This window comes from Canis aureus, chromosome 7 (genome assembly GCF_053574225.1).
Source record: "Canis aureus isolate CA01 chromosome 7, VMU_Caureus_v.1.0, whole genome shotgun sequence".
In the NCBI taxonomy this organism is placed as follows: Eukaryota; Metazoa; Chordata; class Mammalia; order Carnivora; family Canidae; genus Canis; species Canis aureus.
Window position 1 is genome coordinate 66,991,801 of NC_135617.1, and position 24,702 is coordinate 67,016,502.

Consider the following 24,702-nt stretch of genomic DNA (forward strand, 5'->3'; position numbering starts at 1 on the left):
TGTTTGGGGTGATCATGCTGTTTCATTTAGGTAATACACCATAAATGGAGATAGGTGGGAAGAGAAAGGTCAGAAGATGGTAGGAGGTAATTAGATTAATTAGATAATTAAGGGCAGATATGTGGGTGATGATTAACTTTCTTGCTAGCTACATTTAGGCACAAGTACATGTTTTATTTTCCTTAATGTTTACAAATGACTCATACCCTCTGTGATTCAACAATCACAAAATCTTCACATTTTCCTCCAAAAATTTCTCTGTGTAATGCCGGAGATCAAAGGGCCCTTCTTTTTCTACTCTCTGGCAAAATGATTTTTTTTTTCCTTCTGCCATATCTGTTTATTGCCTAAAGACATCAGGCAGTTCTGGATACATCTATTATCTCCAAACCCGTATTTCTCTAGATTCTCAATATCCACAGTACTGCATCAGGAGGCTCCTTTGGAATATCAACTCATGGCTTTTGTCCCCAGGATATTTTTTTTCTGCATGGCCTTTTTGCCCATTTGGTGAACTAAATCTTTGTTGTCTCAATTCAGGGCAGGGTGGACCCAGCAGAAAGAGGAATCTCTTTCTGGGGCTTGGGAGCTAGGACCCTGTGGGAAACAAAAGAGACTCATGTGAAAAGACAACACTCAAGGTTTGGAAGAGTCTACTCGACCTCTAGGTGAGATCCTCTAGGTGAGATCGGTGACCTCAGTGGTGGTTGTTAGGCATAATTTCATACGAAGAGGCTGTGTGGCCACCATCAGGCCACTCTCAGGGACTGCTGCTTTAATAATTTCCCGTGATCACTTTGGATAAAGCCTGGAAAAACAATTTAAATGTGTGAGGAGAATGAAGGAGAGTATTCAGATCCTTTTAAACTAGTATTCATGAGGACTGTAAACTCTTGGTACGTTTCGGCTGGAGAGCACAAGAAGAAATGTGCAGGAGCAGAAAGCCACCCTCCCCTGTGTCTTGTCACCACAGCAGTCTCTGGATAGTAGATACAACTCAGGGGGAAGGCTGGGGTGTAGAATGACCCTAACATATCTAATTGCAATCTGTGATAATTGCTACTCAGGTAAAACACAGAAAACTGTGCACACAGGTCTGAAGGAAAAGGGAAGGTGCTTTTGCTGAGATCTGAAGGGTGAGTTAGAGATAACGAGGTGTTTGTGAAGGGAGAAACCAAATATAATCTCTGGGCTGGCATTTACTTGGTGAGCCACCCAGAACCATTTATGAAATGTTGTCATAAGGAAAAGAGCAACAAAACAAGGAGGAGGGAGTGGTTGGTAGTGGTGAACACTGCAGAGAGGTCAAGCAATGTGAAGACCACTGGATTTAAAGAATACAGAAGACATTGGTGTTGACTTTGTCAAGTATAGTCTCAGCAGATGGCAGGGGGAAAAACAAAATTGCAGGAGGCTGAGACATGTGTGGGAGATGTAGAACTAAGGATGGTAAACAGAGACAACTCTAATGAAATTTGGCTGTGAAAGGAATGGTAAAGGGCAGTAGGTGAGAGACAGATATGGGGTCAAAGGAAGGGGCTTTTAAGTTGGGGAGCCTTTGAACATGCATACACATTGCTAGGAAGCAGCAAGAAGAGCTGGTTAGGAGAGAGGGGATGGAGTTGGGGGTGGACACTTAGTAGCAAAGGATTCCTAAGGAACTAGAAGTGATATAAGCCAAAGCCCTGGAGGAAATTGCCTGAATTTAGAAGAGAAAAGGTTGAGGGCTTGGGTGTCTGTAGATTTGGCGGCAGAAGGTGAGGGAGCTGTCTAATGGTCCCTGAAAAGTGGGAAGTGATAGAATCTGCTAATTGGGATGGGTTGGTGGGTGGGAAGGTTGGCAAAATCTAAGAATTGAGGAAGGTAGAAAAGATTCGAAATAGCTAGTAGAGTGGGTACAAATTTCAGATGCACACAAACCCCCTTCTATTTCAGTACTTTTACTCCTATTTTGAGCTGTCATTCCTCTAGGTGGCAGATGCTTCATCTCAGTCAATTTAAGCAGGGCTGACAGGAGGTCGGATTCAAGCTTAGAGAAGGGATATGGGCTGAAAACATCAATTTGGATTTCATCAGAACATGGTTTGCCCAGGAGTCATTGACATATTTCAGGGAGAGAAAAGAGGAAAGAGCCAGACTTGGAAAAACTCTAATATCTAAAGGCTGAGTAGAGGAAGAAGAATCAGCAGAGGAGATGGCAGAGGTAGGAAGCAAAGCAGAAGAACGTCATATCTCAGAGCTAAGGAAAGTGAATATTTTAAGTAAGTGAAATAAGAGGTCAACTAGGATTAGGATTATAAAATATCTGTGGGTGTCCCGTCTTCTTTCTTTGAGATTGGGCACACACAAAAAAGTGATAAGATATATAGTAACCACAATGCCCACTCTTTATTGAGTCCCAGCCCCTGATTATATCATTCAACCAACCAATCAGTCATATTTACCAGAACACATCATATGCCAAACTGTGCTAAGGACGTGTTTCCTCTCATGCTCATCAAGGCTCCTCAACCATTCTTGTGGCCACACATTAAAAAAGCAATAATATTTGGGGCACCTGAGTGGCTCAGTCGGCTAAGAATCTGCTTTTGGCTTTGTCTTGGGCCCTGATCTTGGGGTCCTGGGATCGCCCCCCTTCCCACAACTACATTAGGCTCCGTGCTCAGCTAGAAGTCTGCTTCTCCCTCTCCCTTTGCCCCTACTCCCCTTATGCTCTCTCCTTCTCTCTCTCTCAAATAAATAAATAAAAATCTTAAAAAGTAAAACAATAATATTTGTACATCTCTTGTGGTAAATGGATGATGAGGCTTCCAAGGCCACCTGGGTCCCTTTGGCTACACTGAAGGCTGGGAAATGCCATTACCCTTTACCTGCCTCTGATCAAGGTCTTTCTTTCTTTTTTATTTTTTTAAGATTTTATTTATTTATTCATAGAGACGCAGAGAGAGAGAGGCAGAGGGAGAAGCAGGCTCCATGCAGGAAGCCCGATGTGGGACTCGATCCTGGATCTTCAGGACCACGCCCTGGGCTGCAGGCGGCACTAAACCACTGCACCACCGGGCCTGCCCTCTTTCTTTCTTTTTTAAAAGGTTTTATTTATTTATTTGAGAGAGCGTGAGTCAGAGAGTGAGCACACCTGCACATGAGCAGGGGGAGGGGCAGAGGAGAAGCAGGCTCCCCACTGAGCCCCTGGCCCAATGCCTCCAGGGCTCCTTCCCCGAACTCTAGTATCTGGATCTGAGCTGAAGGCAGATGCTTAACCAACTAAGTGACCCAGGGTCCCCTGATCAAGGTTTTTCTTGTTCTTATAGTGAATATGATGGTAGAGAAGCTTTATTGTTGTGAGGGCAGAACTGGGAACCACCCGGAATAAAAACTGCCAGTGGTCATTATGAGGATTATTCAGAGCTTTGGAGAATGAGGGAGGTTTCAAAAGCTAGATGTTAAAAAAAAAAAAAAAAAAGCTACATTGGATTGTTCAGCTTTCAGTAATGAGGAAGGGATGGAGAAAGAGAGAGAGTAGGGGAGAGAGAGGGAGAGAGAGAGGGAAATAAGTTTATTCCAAAAATGAGGAACATTAAGACTTGAGGTTCTTGAAGCAATCTGAGATTCAGCCTTAGCAGTTAGGAGGTGAAAACACTTGTGAGTTTCTGTTTGGCACAGATAGTGCCAATAGTGAGCTCACTATTGAAAAGAACCCCCTGGGATCCCTGGGTGGTGCAGCGGTTTAGCACCTGCCTTTGGCCCAGGGTGTGATCCTGGAGACCCGGGATCGAATCCCACGTCGGGCTCCCAGTGCGTGGAGCCTGCCTCTCTCTCTCTCTCTCTCTATGACTATCATTAAAAAAATAATAATAATAATGAAAAGAACCCCCTTTAGATGAATTCATTTTGGTATATTGGTCATTGGAACATTATATAACCCTAAAAAAATGAGGCAGTTTTATTTGTCCTGATGTAAAATGATTTCCAAGATGTATTTTTCAGTGAAAAAGCATAAGGTGCAAAACAGTGTGTTTAGAATGCTATTTTCTTTTTTTTTTTTTTTAGAATGCTATTTTCAAAAAAGGATATATATGAATGTGTTTGCATATGTAAAAACTATGGAAAGATACACAAGAAATGGACAACAAAGATGACCCATGGGGAGGGAGGAGAACATGGTGACCAGAGATGAGGGTGGGGCATTTTCATTGTGTACTCTTTTGTATTTTGTACAAGGTATTATTTATTTAATAAATAAAATTTTATTTAATTTTAATTAATTTTATTTTATTTTATTTAATAAATAAAATATTAAATACATTAAATAGATAAATACATTAAAAGATGACTTGGTGAGTCATTTTGCAAGGTTCATTTGTAATACAAACAGCCACTCCCTCATTTGCTTTGGAAATGTTGACATTTGTGTTCTGGATTTTCTTAAAGCATGAAATACCAGAGTCTATAAACCACACCCTGAGTGTTCTAAATTTGAGGTCAACTGACAAAACTAGCCATGCAAGTGTGACTTTCCAAAAGACCAAACATTGCCAAGAGAGGCAGAATGAGTAGCAGGGGGCTTAATGTATGCCTGGCTTGTGAGAATGTCAGAGCGGCAGGCGAAGAGATTTGAAACAATATCCTTTCTTTATAAATAGGGAAATTAAGGCTTGAACAGGAAGAGACTTGCCTGATGAAGAGATCATGCCATTCGTGTAAATAAGGGAAAGAAATGACTCTATATGCATATGTGAATAAAGAACTCTGGAAGGAGGGGCCCTGGCTAGCTCAGTCTAAAGATCATGTGACTCTTGATCTCAGGGTTGCCCTGTGTTGGGTGTAGAGATTATTAAAAATGAATGAATGAATGAGTAAATGAATTTAAAAAAAGAACACTTGGGGTGCCTGGGTGGCTCAGTGGTTGAGCATCCAACTCTTTTTTTTTTTTAATATTTTATTTATTTATTCATGAGAAACACAAAGAGAGAGAAGCAGAGACACAGGCAGAGGGAGAAGCAGGCCCCATTCAGGGAGCCCAACGTGGGACTCGATCCTGGGTCTTCAGGATCACACCATCGGCTGAAGACAGGCGCCAAACCGCTGAGCCACCCAGGGATCCCAAGCATCCAACTCTTGATTTCAGCTCAGGTCTTGATCTCAGGGTGGTGAGTTTGAGCTCCACATTGGGCTCTGCACTGGGTGTAGAGCCTACTTAAAAAAAATGAGAGAACTCTGGAAGAAAATACAAAACACTAATAACAATGGCTAACAATGTGGAAATGGAAAGTAAGGTGCATGGGAGACAGAGGTAGGAATGAGACTTTCACTTTGAAATTTGTATAATCTTTGATCTATTTTTTGAACAATACAACCCCATTTTATTTTATTTTTAAAGATTTTATTTATTTATTTATTTTACAAAGAGGAGAGGGCAGAGAGAGAAGAGATTGAGAATCCCAGGCAGACTCCATGAGACACAGGGCTCTATCTCACGACCCTGAGATCATGACCTGAGTGGAAATCAAGAGTCTGATACTCAACCAATTGAGCCACCCAGAAGCTCCCACCCTATTTTAAAACTTTATAAGGAGAGATGGGCCATGACATCTACATGACTTAAAATTCAGTTTTCAAGGTAGACGTCATGAAGCTATGGCCTCAGAGATAAATGAAGAATCTGGTGCTGAAATCATGGGTCAAATCCTGCTGCTTCAAATGCCAATGACTGTGATGGTCTGAATTATTTTATCATATTGCAGTTTCTTTGAGATTGTATGAGCCACTAGTTGGTTTAGATCTCATTTTTGATAATAGACATATTTGTCAGAATTGTGCAATGACAGCCCATTGAAAGTCTGTGGATTCAGTCATATGGAGAGAGGCACCAAAAAGCAGGAGAAAGATCAATGGACAGGAAGTCAGGAAACCTGGCTCTAACTGAACTTTGCAATTTAATGTACCCATGATTTTGGGCAACTTAATTCTTGTCCGTAGGCCCGATTCCATCTGTAAAATGGAAGGATTAGTTGAGGTGATCTCTAGGTTCCCTTTTAGCTTGGATGATGTTGGATTCTAAAACATATGTTAGCAATTGAGAACCAAAGGGGAATTTATGAGATCATATTTCAAAGCCAGGAGGTGGTAACAGGCTGTTGGGTCTCCTCTTGCTCCTTTGGTCAGAAGCTACACAAGAACTAGCAGGTGATCCTGGCCCATCTCTCATATATCTCATATAACCATCTCCCCACACACACATACCCTGGTGGTAACTATCTAGTTCTGTGTTCCTCAAAGCACTAGTTTAGGGATATGTTAACTAGTGCTCCAAGAAACATCTCAGATACATCTATGGATTCCTTTACAATAAACGTTCCTAATGGAGAGTCACAATGCTATTAAAAGTCCTGAGAAGGCCTGCGGTAAAGAAACTCATATCATTATACTTAACCCAGTTTCAAACTTATGGATATAGAACATTTTAGTATGTTCTATTATGGAACAAATGGGCTTATCTATTTGGAACAAATGGGATTCACATGCCTCCACTTTTAGGGAATGTATGACATCAGCTATCAGTTGGCAGTTTGGACAGTTCTGGGCCCTCGGCAAACATGGAAAATTTAGTGCATTCCTAAGAGAGCCTGGGAATCTTAAGATTCTTGCAGCCCCCCACCCAACCAGTTAAAAGAAAACCTTTCAATAATGGGAGCCTCAGGAACTCCCTTGTTTTACAGGAAGTTTCCCATCTAAACACAATGAAGTCAATGACATCCCTTTCACTTCTGGTTTTGATTTATTTTTGCTTTAGGGATGGCTTCTTGGCCTTTTGGCTAAGATCAAGTGTATTTTTGCTTTGGGTAACCTGTTTTATTTTATTTTATTTTTTTAAAGACTATTTATTCATGAGAGATACAGAGAGGCAGAGACAGAGACAGAGGGAGAAGCAGGCTCCCTGCAGAGAGCCCGATGCGGGACTTGATCCCAGGACCCTGGGATCACATCCTGAGCCAAAGGCATATGCTCAACTGCTGAGCCACCCAGGCGTCCCAAGGAACTCGTTTTCATTACTCTTTTTGTTCTGCAGTTATTATTCTCTTTCTTTCCTTGCTCTATAAGGTTCGTATAATTTCTTCCCTCCTAATATTTCATACCAAAGGTTAGGTGGGAAAAGTTTATGCATCATTTGGTTACTGAACCTACCATGCTTCACATCCTTCATTTGTTTTTGAGATTTTTCACCCTCAATCCCCCAAAAAACATAGACTCATTATCATACACACACACACACACACACACACACACGGGTATACACAGTCACTTGGAAAAAAATGATTTAAAATCTGTATTTCTTAAGACTTCACAATTATTTTGGCCCCATCTTTAAGTAGTTTAGAGAAAATAAAAACCTCTAAGCAGGCAAAATCATATGATCAAAACTATTATTGTACTACGCGTTGGCATAGTTGTAAGTCTGCACCTAATAAACAATATGAAAAGCTAATGATTGCCTTTATTTTTTATTTATTTATTCATTCATGAGAGACACAGGGACACAGGCAGAGGGAGAAGCAGGCTCCATGCAGGGAGCCCGACGTGGGACTTGATCCCCGGTCTTCGGGATCACACCCTGGGCCAAAGAGAGGCGCTAAACCGCAGAGCCACCCAGGCTGCCCTAATGGTTGCCTTTAGTGCTTTCTTTATTGAGATTTTCAGGTTTGTAGCCTAAGCATTGGGCTAAAAAAGACCAGTAAGACAGCTGTGGCAGGCCCAGTCAATTATACTTATGCTTCTGAAGGACTGCAGCTGCAAATAAATTCTCCTCCTGGCCAGGCATGGTTATTGGCAGTTACCAGAGCATATATGCTGTGTGAGCTCTGCACTCTTCTGCTCTCCTAGGACTGTGGGAAAGAGATGGAGATGAGAAGGCAGCTGGATGGGGCTGGAGCAGGTGCCCAGTGACTCTCCCAATATTTATCTATTTATTTATTTTTTTAAGATTTTATTTATTTGTAAGAGAGAGCATGCATGCAAGCAAGGGGGATGGGTAGAGGGGGAGGGAGAAGCAGACTCCCCACTGAGCAGGAAGCCCCATGCAGCAGGACTCGATCCCAGGACCCTATCCCAGGACCCTGGGTTCATGACCCAAGCCAAAGGTAGATGCTTAACCGACTGAGTCACCCTGGCACCATGACCCTTTCAATATTTATATATTATGGTTGATATTGAAAGGGGACGGCTATGAAATTGAGTGGGAGGGGAACACTAATGAGAAAATAAAACCATAGTGGGAGAGACCACTTAGGAGGATGGTTAATTTCAGGGTTAACTTGGCTAGGCTATGGGGTTCAATCTGGCCACAAATACTAGTCTATATGTTGCTATGAAGGTATATTTTAGATGTGATTAACACTTATAATCCTTTGACTTTAAATTAAGCAGATTACCTTCCATAAGGTAAGTGGGTCTCATCGAGTCAGTTGAAGGCCTTTCAAGCAAAGGCTGAGATGTCCCAAGGAAGAAGCAATTCTGCCTCAAGATGACAACATAGGGGCAGCCCGGGTGGCTCAGCAGTTTAGCGCCTGCCTTCAGCCCAGGGCGTGATCCTGGAGACCCGGGATCAAGTCCCGCATCAGACTCCCTGCATGCAGACTGCTTCTCCCTCTGCCTGTGTCTCTGCCTCTCTTCTTTCTCTCTCTCTCTCTGTCTCTCATGAAGAAATAAATAAAATCTTAAAAAAAAAGATGACAACATAGAAATCCTGCCTGAGTTTCCAGCCTACTGGCCTATCCTGTGGACTTCAGACTCAAGACTGAAGCATCAACTCTTGCCTGGGTTTCCTGCCTGCCAGCCTGCCCTACCAATTTAGGACTTGCCAGCCCCCACAATCATATGAGCCAGATCCTTAAAACAAATCTTTCTATCCTATTTCTCCGGTTACTCTGGAGAACTCTAATACAGAGAGCTCCATGAAGGATGACCCTAGAGAAAAAACTGGAGCTGATAGACTGAGTTTGACCATAATATGAAAAAAGTTTTCCAGTTTTGACAAGAGAGATTGCAGACTAAATTAGTGATACATTTTTTTAATTTTAATTTTTTTTTTGAGAGAGAGAATGTGTGCACAGGTAGTGAGTGGGAGGGAGATGTGAGGGCAGAGGAGAGCGAGAATCTTAAGTAGGCTCTATGTCCAGAATGAAGCCTGAGGTGGGGCTTGATCTCAGAACCCTGAGAATCATGACCCGAGCCAAAATCAAGAGTTGGATGCCTGACTGGCTAAGCCACCCAGGTGGCCTGATGATAAATATTTTAAAACAAAACTGAACAAAGGAAAAAAACTGAGGCAATTATTAACTTTAGGGAAAACAAAAAATGGTCCAAGAAGGCAGAGTAATTATTCTGTCTTGTTTGGTTTAGTTTTTTTTTTTTTTTGGTTTAGTTTAAACACTGAATATTGACTTGAGAAAAGCAGTGGTGAAAGTTGTGTTGTGAGTTCTATCCTCACTTTCACTGTGAAAATTAAAAAAATTTAAAAAGACTGAAAATTTCAGAATCAGCAATGTTATTTAGAAGCAAGGAGGTAAAAAGCAGAAGAAACAACTATGTGTTGAAAACAACTGCTTATTATTATTTTTTTAAAGATTTACTTATTTGAGAGTGAGAGAGAGTGTGTGCGCACAGGGGGAGGGGCAGAGGGAGAGAGAGAGAGAGAGAGAGAAACTCAAGCAAAGTTTGAGTGCAGAGCCCAATGCAGGGCTCAATCCCAGGCCCCTGAGATCATGACCTGAGCCTAAATCAAGAGTTGGATGCTCAACTGACTGAACCATCCACGTGCCCAAAAGTAGCTGCCTCTGCTGAGTGAACCTGGTAGGAGTGGATGGGGCAAGGAATTGCTGTTAACATAAGTCTTGTAGATCGTTTTTTCCCCCCAGGTCTATATGTGTATTGCTTTGATAAAAATAAACTAAATTAAAAGTTATATGGGTACAATGTGGAACATTTTGAAAGAGAAATGTATGAAGAAGAAAATAATAGTCATTCATAACTCTTTCACTCACAGAAAGCAACAATGTACATTTTACAGGAGTAGGATTATTGAATGAATCTGAGATTTGGGACACCTGGGTGGCTCAGTTGGTTAAGCATCTGCCTTTGATTCAGGTTCTGATCCCAGGGACCTAGGATGGAGTCTGGCATTGTCCCCGCCCCCCTCAGTGGGGAGCCTGCTCCTCCCTGTCCCTCTGCCTGCTGCTCCCCTGCTTGTGCTCTCTCTCTGACAAATAAATATTTTAAAAATATGTAAATGAATTTGAGATTAAATTGTCAGAGCTTGCGGTTTACCAAATATCACAACTTAGATGTAAATGAATAAGAACAGTATAATACTGTGTGATATTGTAGGTATAATTACACACAATATAATCATACACCATATAATCCCCATTTGTTGATATGTGTATTAGAAAGTAGCCTGGAGGTGGGGTGCCTGGGTGGCCCAGTTGGTTAAGTGTCTGCCTTTGGCTTGGGTCATGATCCTGGGGTCCTAGGATTGAGTCTTGCTGAGCAGGGAGCCTGCTTCTCCCTTTCCCTCTGCCTGCCACTCCCCCCTGCTTGTGCTTTCTTTTGGCCAAATAAATAAAATCTTAAAAAAAAAAAAAAAGTAGTCCGGAGGGATAGTCACACCAAAATGTGACTTGGTAGTGAGTAGGGTGGGCAAACAAGGTGCTTGTATGCACAATATAAGGAGGCACTCACCTCATGGTCATGTAATGAAGTTGCTGAACTTGAGCCTAGGTGCCTCACTTGCCTCACTCAAGTCTGGCCATGGTCGGGACATAGGGCTGCTGGATCATGGGCACTTACTCCATATTTTTCACTTGGGTGTATGTTCAAGTTCCTTCCTACTCCAAATGTGGTACATGGACCTCCAGCATTAGCATCACCTGGGAGCTTGTTTGAAATGCAGACTCTTAGCTCTGCCCAGACCTTCTAAATTAGAATCTGTATTTTAATCGAATCTTCGGGGATTTGTGTGCTTGTTAACATTGGAGCAACCCTGGGCTAGCAGGCACCAAGAACAGTTCCTGTCTTCTTACTAAAGGAATATTCAGAGGCACATTGACAGGCGAGGTGAGACACACTGACAGGCGATAAGACGCCTATTCTTCAGAGGATTGTGGTCTTTGACTAGAGGATGAGCTTCAGCCAGTGAAGCAATTGCAGATCAACCTGATGGATGAGAAACAGGTGAATTGCTTGGGACAAAGAACAATTCGGGGCAACCTTTATTTTATTTTAAAGACTTATTTATTAAATATTTTATTCATTTATTCATGAGAGACACACAGAGAGAGGCAAAGACATAGGCAGAGGGAGAAGCAGGCTCCAAGCCTGATGTGGGACTCGATCCCAGGACCCCAGGATCGGGACCTGAGCCAAAGGCAGATGCTCAACCACTGAGCTACCCAGGTGCCCTATTTATTTATATTTTGAGAAAGGTGAGGGAGATGGGGCAGCCTGGGTGGCTCAGTGGTTTAGCACTGCCTTCAGCCCAGGAAGTGATTCTGGAGACCCAGGATCGAGTCCCACATCGGGCTCCCTGCATGGAGCCTGCTTTTCCCTCTGCTTGTATCTCTGCTGCACACGCATGCACTCGCGCTCTCTGTCTCTCATTAATAAATAAATAAAATCTTTTTTTTTTTTAAAAAGTAAGGGACAGAGAGTTCACTTGCTCTCACTAGGGGTGGGGAGGGGCAAAGGGAGAGGGGGAGAGAATCTCAAGCAGACTCCCTGCTGTGAGCAGAGCCTGAGGCAGGGCTCATCTTCTTGACCCTGATATCCTCACCTGAGCGGAAACCAAGAGTCTGATGCTCAATTGAGGGAGCAACCCGGCACCCCTGGGGCAACTTTTAAGCAGAAGGAAAAGATTAGTCCGTCTGAAACTGGGGAAAAGAGCAAGACAAAAGTGTTAGTATTTGTAGCACCTGTAGCACCTGGCTGGCTTAGTTGGCAGAGCATGCTACTCTTGATCTTGGGGTTGTAAGTTTGAGCCCCTGCTTTGAGCATAGAGCTTACCTAAAAAAAAAAAGTGCTATTATTCTGACCAAGTAATTCAAATCCATGGGGATGAAGAATAACTTAGTATACTATAAGGTTGTTGGTTTTCCAACAGCTTTTAAAGATATCTGTAATAGAACCGAGAATCTTGCAGGGTGCCTGGTTGACTCAGTTGGTAGAGCATGTGACTCTTGATCTGGAGGTTGTAAGTTCGAGCTCACTCCTTTGGGTGTAGCAATTACTTAAAAATAAAATCTTAAAAACAAAACCAAAACCAAAATGGAGGTCTCTTGCTGCAGCAACAGGAGTGGGTGCATCAGCCACGGGGCTCGAAGGGGAATTTCATGGATCGCTTTAAGAAAATGGCAGACAAGCCAGGCATGGGGGAAATCGCCCCCAAGCTGAAGATGGACCCAAGAGATGGTTGAATGGAGAAGTGGAGTGAAATTTCCTAAGAACCTTTAGGATTCTCTACCCCCAGTCATCTTCAAGACACCTCAGTCCTGACGTGGAGGAAGAAGAATCACCTGCAAGATGGACGTAAGTGCATGGTGAACCCGGGCATTCTGTGCTGATCCCACTGGCCTGTGGGTCTCTCAGGGGACTCCCAATCAGACTGCTAAATTCTCCACCTTGCTCTGGGATATTACAGGAAATTATTTGTATGGTGAATGAAAATAACATGTACTTTGTGGCAAAAAGATGTCAGAAAACCAAAACCTAAAACAAAACCCCCCAAAATAAAACCCCAAACTGAGAATCTTGAATAGGTGGATTGTATTGTAGTTATAATTATATGAGGGCAGAGATAATACAAAATAGAAAATAAAAAGGGATGTTCCCATTAACCAGTAGTCAATTAATATGGGTCCTGTAGGGGCACCTGGATGGAACTCCTGGAGAAGCATGTGACTCTTGATCTTGGGGTCTTGAGTTCAAGCTCCATGTTCAGTGTAGAGCTTACTAAAGAAAATAAATAAAATTTAAAAATAAAGCATCCTGCAATATGCCATTCTGCACTTAGATTAGGAAGTTAGAGGGATCCCTGGGTGGCGCAGCGGTTTAGCGCCTGCCTTTGGCCCAGGGCGTGATCCTGGAGACCCGGGATCGAATCCCACGTCGGGCTCCCGGTGCATGGAGCCTGCTTCTCCCTCTGCCTGTGTCTCTGCCTCTCTCTCTCTCTCTCACTGTGTGCCTATCATTAAAAAAAAAAAAAAAAAAAAGATTAGGAAGTTAGATTAAGGGGGCAACTGGGTAGCTCAGTGGTTGAGTGTCTGCCTTTGGCTCAGATCATGATCCTGGGGACCCGGGATTGAGTCCTGTATTGGGCTCCCTGTGGAAGCCTGCTTCTCCCTCTGCTTATGTCTCTGCCTCTTTCTCTGTGTCTCTCATGAATAAATAGATAAAATCTTAAAAAAAAAAAAAAAAGGAAATTGGATTAAAAGAGAACAGCAAAGTAATGTATACTCCATGGCAGTCATTATTGGCTGGATCACTCAACATCCATTTTCACTTCCTTTCTTTTCTGTCTGCCTCCATTACAGAATATAACAAAAGCTGAGTACTTGCTTTCCCAGAAAGGGTGGCCGTGTTACACATGACCATCCTGGTCTGAGATCTCTATGAAGGTCTCTAGAAACTGTATGTAGCAGCTACCACTCTGACCAGAATGGATTCAGAGTGATCGTTCCAGGGTCTGGAGTAGGGTGAGGTGAGCAAGACACTTACTTCCCTTGGTACAAGATTTATGAGGGTAGCAAAAGAATCAGTAATCAAGATAACATTTTAATGCAACATTTAAAAAAATAAAAATTAATGCAAAAAATGCATGATGAAAAAAATAGCAGCATTTATTATTTTTTAAAGACTTTATTTATGGGATCCCTGGGTGGCGCAGCGGTTTGGCGCCTGCCTTTGGCCCAGGGCGTGATCCTGGAGACCCGGGATCGAATCCCACATCAGGCTCCCCGTGCATGGAGCCTGCTTCTCCCTCTGCCTGTGTCTCTGCCTCTCTCTCTCTCTCTGTGACTATCATGAATAAATAAATAAATAAAAATTTAAAAAAAAAAAAAAAAAAGACTTTATTTATTTATTCATGAGAGACACAGAGAGAGAGAGGCAGAGACACAGGCAGAGGGAGAAGCAGGCTCCATGCAAGGAGCCCAATGTGGGACTCGATCCCAGGCCTCTAGAATCACACCCTGGGCTGCAGGCGGCGCTAAACCGCTGCACCACCGGGGCTGCCCAGATGGCATTTAAAATAAAAGCGGGATCCAACAACACAGTATTATAGGGAGGCAAATAAGGCCCCGTCCTGTGGGTGTAAGGGTCAGCTCACACTTGCTTCTGCTTCCAACTCACAGTCTGGGGTGGGTATAAGTGACTGGTGGCACTTAGGTTTTGTTTCTATTTGCTGGAAGTAGAGAAGAGCAGCATATTCTGGTTGAGCAATTTTGAGTAAAATTTTAGTGTTTATTAGAGTTAAGGTATAGATAAATTAATATAGAACTATAGAGAATAGAGGATGGGATATGTATCCTCTGGTGAAATTGGGAAGGCTCCAAGGAAAAGATAAGGTTTCAGCTGGGGAAAGGGGAAAGCAGAAAGAACATTGGATTTGCAATCAGAGAATGAGTCTCCTCTTGCTTTACTAGCTGTGACAATTCAGGCAAGTTCCTTCACTTCTCTCAGTGCTAGTTACTTTATGTGTAAAGTTACTCATCCTATGTGACCTGCCAAAGACTTGCGAGGATGAACTGAGATCAGATGAACGAATGGGGTTTCTAAACTGGAAAGTGCGCTAAGCAAACATCTTGCACTGTTATTAAGTCATTAAGGACTGGTAGGACTTTGACAAAAGGCATTGGTGGAGAAGGGCCTTTGGACAGAGAATGAAGGATGAATTCTTTTTAGTTTGAGGCGACACAAAGGAAACAGGGCTTTGAAGTCTAGGAAGATAAAAGCAGTCACGGAATGCCTACGTTTTTTAAGACCATTAAGGAAACAAAGCCCAGGACCCCAAGTTTGAACGGCAAAACCAAGCTTTATAGTCTTAGAATAAGCCAAGAATGAGGCACCAAGCTAGCACAAAATACCCTAATGAATGACTTACACATTTTGCTACCTACATGGTCTTTTTGAAGGCAAGCAGGCACCCTATCTTACTCATCTATAATGTTTCCAGGAGCCTGACGCTTTCTAGTCAAGAGCTCTGTGCTCCTTTCTCAAGAAAAGAATGAGCGTCCTGAAGGCTTGGGGCTTCTTTACTCGGGGTTGCACAGACTAAGCGGTTGCGTTGCCTTGAAAAGCAGGTTCTTCTGTGCAGACTGGGATGCTCCCCCCCCCCCCCCCCACGCCATAGCCTGACGTTACGAAAGCTCTCCAGATCCCAAGTAAGTCCTTAGTGTTAGTCCTTATTTTAAGGAAGAGTAAGATGGGGTGGGGTCAGGGGTTCTAGCCGACTTATTGCTACGATGATCAAAAATCAGGGGAAGGCGGGGGATGACGACTACACAAGTAATACAATTTAATACAACTACAGATGAATGCGAGCACGCAAGCACTCACAGACACACCAACGAGTGCATGGCAAACTGGTAAAATCCGAGTAAGGTCTGCAATCTAGTCAATCGTATTGGTTTAGTTAGTTGTGTTGTGCCGATGTCAATTTCCTGGTTTTGATCATGTACTAGTTGTGTAAGATGGTGAGGGAACTGGGTGGGTGATGGGTACACGGGACTTCCTCGTATTAGCCTTGCAGCCTTCTGCGAGTCTGTAATTATCTCCAAATAAAGCAAACAAAGAAACCAGAAAACACAGGGCACCTCCCCCGAGCCCGGCCTAGCCCACCCCGAAACCCCCACTGCACACGGCGCGCTGCCGCCCTCCGCACCGCCTCCCTCTCCCTCCGACCCTCTCCCAGGTGAGGCGGGGAGGATGGGTGCGGCGGGGCCGCGCACGCGCAGTCCCGAAGCCCCCCCCCCCCGCCGCGTCGCGGGGCAGTCACGCCTGCGCAGTGCGGGCCCCCGGCCCCCGCGCCAGCCCCTCTCCGCGGCGGGGGACTGGGCTGCCTTGGCCCCTCCGCGCTGCCGTCTTTTCCGGCGGTTGGAGCGCTTCCTGTTGTCCTTACGCGCTCCCGCCCCCGGCCGCAGCCTCGGAGCCCCTTGCGCGTCCCCCGGTCGTGGCTGGTCGGCGCGGGGCTGCCGCTGGGGCTTCGCGTGTCTGCCGGTCGGAGAGGTCGCTGGCCGGGCGGCGTCCGCGGCCGTCCGCCGTCCCCAGCCCTTCTTTCCCGGGGCTCTGGTGAGTCTTCAGCCCACCCCAGGCTGCCCCCTCCTTTAGGGGCTCTCCCTCCCCCCGGCGCCCTCTTTCCAGCCGTTGTGCGGGCCGGCCCTCGGCGGCTCTCCTCAGCCGCTGGCACCCCTGGCACCCCTGGCACCCCGCCGCGCCCGGCTGCTCTCCCGGTCGGTCCTCGCCACACTTCCCCCGTCGCAGGCTCCCCACCCCATTCTTTCTTTCTTTCTTTCTTTCTTTCTTTTTGTGCGGTTGGGGCGGGGAGCCGGGCTCTCTTCTCTTTTTCCGTGTTGCCAGCTTTGCTCGCTGCTACAGCTCAGGTCTCCTCTGGGATCGCAGTCATTACCATTTTGCACCTCTTTTCTTTTTTCTTTTTTTCTGGGGTCTGAGAACCTAGGAGCTGTTGTGTGAGGCAGAGATGTGGAAAGCCCACGCTGGGGTGTGGCTCCTTCGAGTGTGCCCCCTTCCCCACGGCGAGTCTTAGGGTACAGGGCTTCAGATCATCTTAAAATCACAGGAAAATTGAGTGACGGTTTTTTGTTGTTGTTTTTTTAAAGAAATAATGGAAAAGGAAAGTGTGTATCACAAAGTGTGCAGAAACAGCTACTAGCTGATCTACTAAAGATCAGATCTCCCAGTTTGCACTTTGAATCGACTAAAAGACACAAAGAGAAGCCTTTTTTTTTTTTTTTTTTTTAATGTGCAGAGGGAGGTTGATGTGAGGCACACCTGCTGCTTCCTCTCCCTTTCAGCTCACCTTGGCTCTGAATTAGAATTAGCCAGGCAGTAGCTGTGGTTTCCCTAAACAGACGACATCAGGCTAACAGGCTCCGCTGGTAAGAGGACCAGAACTTCATCCCCCAACTTGGCGGAGAAAACCATTTCACCTCCCAATACCGTTCCTGTCCTACATACATATTCTCAGCTCCCAGGAATGGTGAGGAAAGATGAGTGCTTTCTTGGCAAATCTTTTATAAGGTGCTTACTAAGTACATTGAGCATGAGATGGGAGAAGGATATTAAGAGTAGTGTAAGACAGATGCTTGCTTTGCCTTGGCTTACAGTTCAGGAGGAGAAATTCAGATACATGATTCTTAAGGAATAGTCTTAGCATCCGTGTTCATTGGCCCAAATGAAAGATACAGGATTGTCTGTTACAAAGAAGTAAGTAAAGAATTGGTGAGAGAAGGGGTCTTCATTAGAGATGACAGTGCCATTGTAGAGTTAGAGCCAGTCAACCAAGGATAATCATCTGGGTTGAATAAAACAATGCATTCATTCAGTCTACTTTTATGTTTACACTACCTACCCCTAACTTCTGAAGATCACATTCTTTTAAACTTTTAACACCTTTAAGGATTTTTTACCTACCTGTTCCCTAATCCTGCAGAGTTGGAGAATGAAACAAATAGGACAGGGGCCTCCATTGGCTTGTAGGTCAGGGCATGAAGGCTTGAATGATCAAAAAGTGTGAGTGTGATCCCTGTCTTATAAAAAGTACTTGGTTGACCCAGTAAAGCTATAAATTGCTATAGGGCAATAGTGATTGTATCTTTTGATGAAAGGTTATTAGAAAAGGCTATACCTTTTATGAGTAGAGGAAGGGGAGGAGGAGGAGGTTTTGAAGAAAGGTCAAAGGGAAGGGCAGTGCCACCTTTGCCATTACATTAGAGACTATCATTCTACTAGAAAATTTGTTGGTCTGTTATATGAGCATCTTTGAATACACTTATCTGTCGATCTTTTTAAAAGCTTAGAAAGCCATGCCAATGACTTAAATGAGTCAAAACTTTCTTCACCCCAGTATTTATATACAGATCAATGTAAATGTAATTTTGTTCTTTAGTTTTTTTGACAACCAAAAAATCATGAACTTGCTCAACTTATATTTATTAACAACCTATTATATGAAAGACATTGTTTGTCTTAGGTTTAAACACTAGTTGCATTTTTATGTTGAAATAATTTCAGTTGTTAGAATGTAACCACATGTATGTGTTATATATATATAAAAGGGTCTCTAGAAGTGTTCAGGCAAGGGAGGAGTACAAAGCACTCCCTTGCTTCAGACTTGTTTTTAAATTTGGTTTAAAATTTCTTCACCAGACTTAGAGTGCATGTGGTTTTCATTGTGGGTGGAGGGGGTACAGGCTGACAAATAAGGAACCACACCCAAGCTTCATAAACCAGAGGTTTTTAAAAAATTCTACTGTTATCCTAAAAATATTTGGGTTAGCTGTTGCTATTAGCAGAAACCGCCCATAAAAAGTAACAGTAACGAATAACATTGTAAGGTAGAGCTGAGTTCACTTTCTTGAATTTGTGATTACTAATCATTTTGGCACATCATGAATAAAAATGTTTGAAGTAGAGCCTTGATCTTGAATCTCTTTGCTCTGAAAGGATTATTCTTTTACGTGACTTTTGCCTGAATATCTTTTATGTTAAGCCTTTTGTCTTAGTAATAATAAGTGCACACTCCTAAATAGCCTTAATCTAAGAAGCTGCTAAGTATTTTTTTTTTTTAAGATTTTATTTATTTATGAGAGACACAGAGAAAGAGAAAGAGAGGCAGAGACACAGGCAGAGAGAGAAGCAGGCTTCCTGCAGGGAGCCCAATGTGGGACTCATAATGTGGGGATCCCGCATCTCCAAGATCACGCCTGGGGCTGAAGGCAGCGCTAAACCGCTGAGCCACCCGGGCTGCCCGAAGCTGCTAAGTATTAAGGGAAGAACCTTAAGGAAACTTTCCATAAAGTGTACTTTTAAAAAAAAATTGTTATATTTCTCTTCTCTTCTTCTCTTCTCTTCTCTTCTCTTCTCTTCTCTTCTCTTCTCTTCTCTTCTTTTTTTCTTTCTTTTCTTCCGACTTTGTTTATTCATGAGAGACACAGAGAGAAAGGCAAAGAAGTAGGCAGAGGGAGATGCAGGCTCCCTGCAAAGAACCTGCTACGGGACAAGTTCCAGGGACTCCGGGATCACGCCCTGAGCTAAAGCAGGCAGATGCTCAACCGCTGAGCCACCTAGGCGTCCCAAATGTACTTTTGAAAATGGCCCTTGGTCGCTTCTGATTTTTACTCAGCTTCATATTGGGATGAAAGGACAAACTTAGAAACAGGTCATATTGGAGGAAGGCATGATAAGGTTAAAATATCTAGCATTATTCTCAACCCTGGAGCAAGTCCAGAGTGGTGAATGGTTTGGCCAACTGTGACAGTATGGGCTGGGGAAAATGAGATTTAAATTTAGGGAAAAAATGGGGGATCTCTGGGTGGCTCATCGGTTTAGAGCCTGCCTTTGGCCCAGGGCGTGACCCTGGAATCCTGGAATCCTGGGATCGAGTCCCACGTCGGGATCCTCGCATGGAGCCTGCTTCTTCCTCTGCCTGTGTCTCTGCTTCTCTCTCTCTGTGTCTCTTGTGAATAAATAAATAAAATCTTTTAAAATAAATAAATTTAGGGAAAAATGTTCTGTAAGTTGTTTAAACCGTGTTGGTATCAGTTTTCTCATATGTAAATTAAGTTAGGGTTTCTTGTTTTTAATCTATCTTTTATAGCTAAAATTATGATTCAGGTTTTTTCTTTGTAACATTGTTTTTATCATAGGTTTTAATTTAATTTATAAATCCAAATAGCATGCATTTATCAAATACTATAAGACATGTCAGAGTACATCTATACCTGCAGATAAGCATTTTATTTTATTTTTTCTTAAGATTTTTTTTAAAAAAGATTTTATTTATTTATTCATGAGGAACAGAGAGAGAGACAGAGATACAGGCAGAGGGAGAATCAGACTCTATGCAGGGAGCCCGACCTGGGACTCGATCCTGGGTCTCCAGGATCACGCCCTGGGCTGAAGGCGGTGCTAAACCACTGAGCCACCCAGGCTGTCCTTTTTTAAGATTTTATTTATTCATGAGAGACACAGAGAGAGGCAGAGACATAGGCAGAGGGAGAAGCAGGCTCCCTGTGAGGAGCCCGATGTGGGACTCAATCTCAGGACCCTGGGATCATGACCTGGGCAGAAGGTAGATGCTCAACCACTGAGCCACCCAGGTGCCCCTGTAGATGAGCATTTGTTATAGATTTTTAACTGTAGAAAGTTTATAAATTTAAAAATTATTGATAATTTGGGGCACCTGGCTGGCTTAGTCAGTAGAGCATGCAACTCTTGATCTTGGGTTGTAAGTTTGAGCCCCACGTTGGGTGGAAAGATTACTTAAAAATAAAATCTTTAGGGACACCTGAGTGACTCCAGCGGTTGAGTGTCTGCCTCTGGCTCAGGGTGTAATCCCAGGATCTGGTATCGAGTCCCACATCGGGCTCCCTGCATGGAGCTTGCTTCTCCCTCTGCCCATGTCTCTGCATCTCCCTCTCTCTGTATCTCTCATAAATAAATAAATCTTTAAAAAAAATCTTTAAAAATTATTGGTAATTTAGTAGCAATAGTACATGCTCATTTAAGAAAATATATAAAATAGGGATCCCTGGGTGGCGCAGTGGTTTGGCGCCTGCCTTTGGCCCAGGGCGCGATCCTGGAGACCCGGGGTCGAATCCCACGTCGGGCTCCTGGTGCATGGAGCCTGCTTCTCCCTCTGCCTGTGTCTCTGCCTCTCTCTCTCTCTCTCCTCTGTGACTATCATGAATGAATAAATAAAATCTTTAAAAAAAAAAAAATATATAAAATATGGAAAAGCCCACATAAATGATCTTTATGCCACAAAAGAATGGCATTCTTACTGCCTAAAGTTAAACCATTAGTCACATTTTGATACATATTTTATTTTATTAAAAAATTTTTTTTAAAAGATTTTATTTCTTCAAGGTAGATTCTTGGATGGCAAAGTTTTATTCTGTGTCTATATTATATATTCTTAGTATACATTTATGGTATTGTGATCTTGTTCTCTTCCTTTTTAAAGTTATAGCATATGTTTTAAAGATATATTCATGTCACTTTTAGGTACAGATAGATTTGCTTCTGACTGCTGCATGTTATTTCTTTATGTGCATCCACAACATTTTCTTTATTTCCTTACTGAATTGGCTTCAACTTCCTATAACACAAATGAGGGCATAATAAACATTGTGTATTATATACATCCTTGTGCATTTCTTTCTTTTTTTAATTTTTAAAAGATTTTATTTATTTATTTGAGAGAGAGAAACACAAAGAGCATGAGAGAGAGAGCAAGCAGGGGGAAGGGCAGAGGAGAAGGAGAGCAGGGAGCAGGGAGCCCAATGTGGGGCGCCATCTCAGGACCGTGGTATCATGACCTGAACCAAAGGATAGACGCTTAACTGACTGAACCACTCACGCACCCCCTTTATGCATTTCGTAAGAGCCCGTGTGACAATTTCTTTAGGTCTTATACCTAGCAATGGTATTTCTGGGTCATAGGACATTAATATATACTTATTTTCACCAAATATTCTCTTTGTCTGGCTTTTGTTATATATTATATGTTTGTCCTCCAGAAAACTTAAACAAATTTACTTTCCTACCAGTGGAGTAAGAGAGTACATAGTTGGTGGGTTCTTTTTTTTTTTTTTTTTTTTAATTTTTATTTATTTATGATAGTCACACACAACACAGAGAGAGAGAGAAAGACACAGGCAGAGACACAGGCAGAGGGAGAAGCAGGCTCCATGCACTGGGAGCCCGACGTGGGACTCGATCCTGGATCTCCAGGATCGCGCCCTGGGCCAAAGGCAGGCGCTAAACGGCTGTGCCACCCAGGGATCCCTTTTTTTTTTTTTTTTTTTTAAAGATTTTATTCACTTGGGCAGCCCGGGTGGCGCAGCGGTTTAGCACCGCCTTCAGCCCAGGGCGTGATCCTGGAGACCTGGGATCGAGTCCCATGTCGGGCTCCGTGCATGGAGCCTGCTTCTCCCTCTGCCTGTGTCTCTGCCTCTCTCTCTGTGTCTGTGTCTCTCATGAGTAAATAAATAAAATCTTAAAAAAAAAAAGATTTTATTCACTTATTCATGAGAGAGAGAGAGAGAGGGGCACAGGCAGAAGCAGTCTAGCACCCCTAGTTGGTGGGTTCTTTTTTTTTTTTTTTTTTTTTAATTTTTTCTTTATTTATTTATGATAGTCACAGAGAGAGAGAGAGAGAGAGAGAGAGGCAGAGACACAGGCAGAGGGAGAAGCAGGCTCCATGCACCGGGAACCCGACGTGGGATTCGATCCGGGGTCTCCAGGATCGCGCCCTGGGCCAAAGGCAGGCGCCAAACCGCTGCGCCACCCAGGGATCCCTAGTTGGTGGGTTCTAATCCAAAACTAATACCTCTTCTTTTTTTGTTTCTAGCAGCCATGGCAATGACAGGCTCAACACCTTGTTCCTCCATGAGTAATCACACAAAGGAAAGAGTGACCATGACCAAAGTGACACTGGAGAATTTTTATAGCAACCTTATCGCTCAACATGAAGAACGAGAAATGAGGTAAAGAACTGTGTTTGAGAAAATTGTGTCATGGTTTTGGCATTCATGTCTAGTATCATAAAACACATTCATAATATTGTTGAAAGGAGATAAGAATAGCAGCAGCCATGCAGTAGCTATCCCATTACAGTGGAAGGACAGGGTCATTGATTTCCAAAACCCTTGCTATTTAACCCACTCATTTTTACTACTAGTCATAACACAGGGACACCTGGCTGACTCAGTTGGTAGAGCATGTGACTCTTGATCTTGGGGTTGTGAGCTTGAGCTCACATTGGGTGCAGAGATTACTTAAACTCTTAGGAAAAAGAACAATGCAGAATTCCATAGTATAAAAATATTAATTGGGTCAAATCCTTGGATTTATTGTTAAAACAGTATGATGTAACGGAAAGAGCAGCCCTTACGGAATCAGAGCTGCGTATAGAGTCATGCTTTTACCATTTATTAGCTGTCTGAGTCTGGAATAAGTTTCTTAGTCTTTTTGTGTATCAGTTCCCTATCTGGAAAGTGGAGATAATACTTGCTTTGCAGGATTGCTATGGGGATTATATATAACATATGTGAGTAACCACCATAGTGCTTCTCACGTAGTAATCACTTAATCACTTGGCACCTGTTGTTATTGATCTGGTGTAGAGTATTCATGTGGTAACTTGTAATTAAAATTTTATTCCCAGCATTTTATTATGAAAATATTTAAAAGTGCAGAAAAGTTGAAGGAATAATATACTGAATACCCTTATATACATCAAGATTCTACGTTTATTGTTCATTTTATTACATATTCATCTATCCATCCCTCTATTCATTCATTAAACCATCTTGATTTTTTGCTATACTTCAAATTATGATGGAGATGTCAGTATGTTTTACTTCTGAATATGATGTCTGCTTATATAACAAGTTCAATATTTATATATACGTATATATTTAAGAGAGTGTAAATTTTGCATACAATGAAATGCACAGTCATTGTTTTTTTCTGTCTTTTTAAGTAATCTCTTTTTTTTTTTTTTTTTAATATTTTTTTTTGGTTTTTTTTTTTGTTTTTTTAAGTAATCTCTATACCCACGTTGGGATTCCAACCAAAATGCACAATCTAAGGGTACCATTCAGCAAGTTTTGACAAATGGAAATACCTGTAGAACTTAGTCCTATCAAGACAGAATGGTACCATCGTCCCAGAAAGTTCTTTTATTCTTGGAGATGTTCCTTCAACCCCAGGCAACCACTGTTGTAATTTTGTTTCTATATTAGATTACTCTTGCTGGTTCCATGCAAATGGAGCATGTAAATGGATTCATATAGTAAGTACTCGTTTGAGTAAGGCATCTTTCACTCATCCTAATGTTTTCAAGGTTCATCCATGTTGCTCTTGTATCAGTAGTTTGTTCCTTTGTATTGGCTGAGTACCATTCTGTTTTCTGACTATACCTCTGTTTTTACATTCTTCTGTTAATAAACATCTGGGCTTTTCTCAGTTTTTGGCTGTTTTTTTTTTTTTTTTTTTTTAAAGATTTATTTAGGGATCCCTGGGTGGCACAGCGGTTTGGCGCCTGCCTTTGTCCCAGGGCGCGATCCTGGAGACCCAGGATCGAATCCCACGTCGGGCTCCCGGTGCATGGAGCCTGCTTCTCCCTCTGCCTGTGTCTCTGCCTCTCTCTCTCTCTGTGTGACTATCATAAATAAATAAAAATTAAAAAAAAATAAATAAAGATTTATTTATTTGTGATAGACACAGAGAGAGAGAGAGAGGCAGAGACACAGGCAGAGGGAGAAGCAGGCTCCATGCCGGGAGCCCAATGCGGGACTCAATCCCGGAACTCCAGGATCGCGCCCTGGGCCAAAGGCAGGTGCCAAACCGCTGAGCCACCCAGGGATCCCCAGTTTTTGGCTGTTTTGAATAAGTTTCTGCTGACAT

At 42.9% G+C, this 24,702-nt stretch overlaps 1 protein-coding gene across 5 annotated transcripts in view; it reads left to right on the top strand.

Moving 5' to 3' along the window:
- Window positions 1-16,083: 16,083 nt before the first annotated feature.
- STK38 (serine/threonine kinase 38) overlaps window positions 16,084-24,702 on the top strand; it is a 42,449-nt gene continuing 33,830 nt past the window's right edge. Inside the window, exons 1-2 of one of the 5 annotated variants that reach the window (XM_077904236.1) lie at window positions 16,084-16,338; window positions 22,646-22,778. In XM_077904236.1, coding sequence (XP_077760362.1) covers window positions 22,648-22,778 — 131 coding nt within the window. In that variant the 5' untranslated portion in view covers window positions 16,084-16,338; window positions 22,646-22,647. Of the gene's footprint in view, window positions 16,339-22,641; window positions 22,779-24,063; window positions 24,089-24,702 lie in introns of those variants that run through there. The other 4 variants (XM_077904235.1, XM_077904234.1, XM_077904238.1 and 1 more) reach the window with 4 other exon arrangements.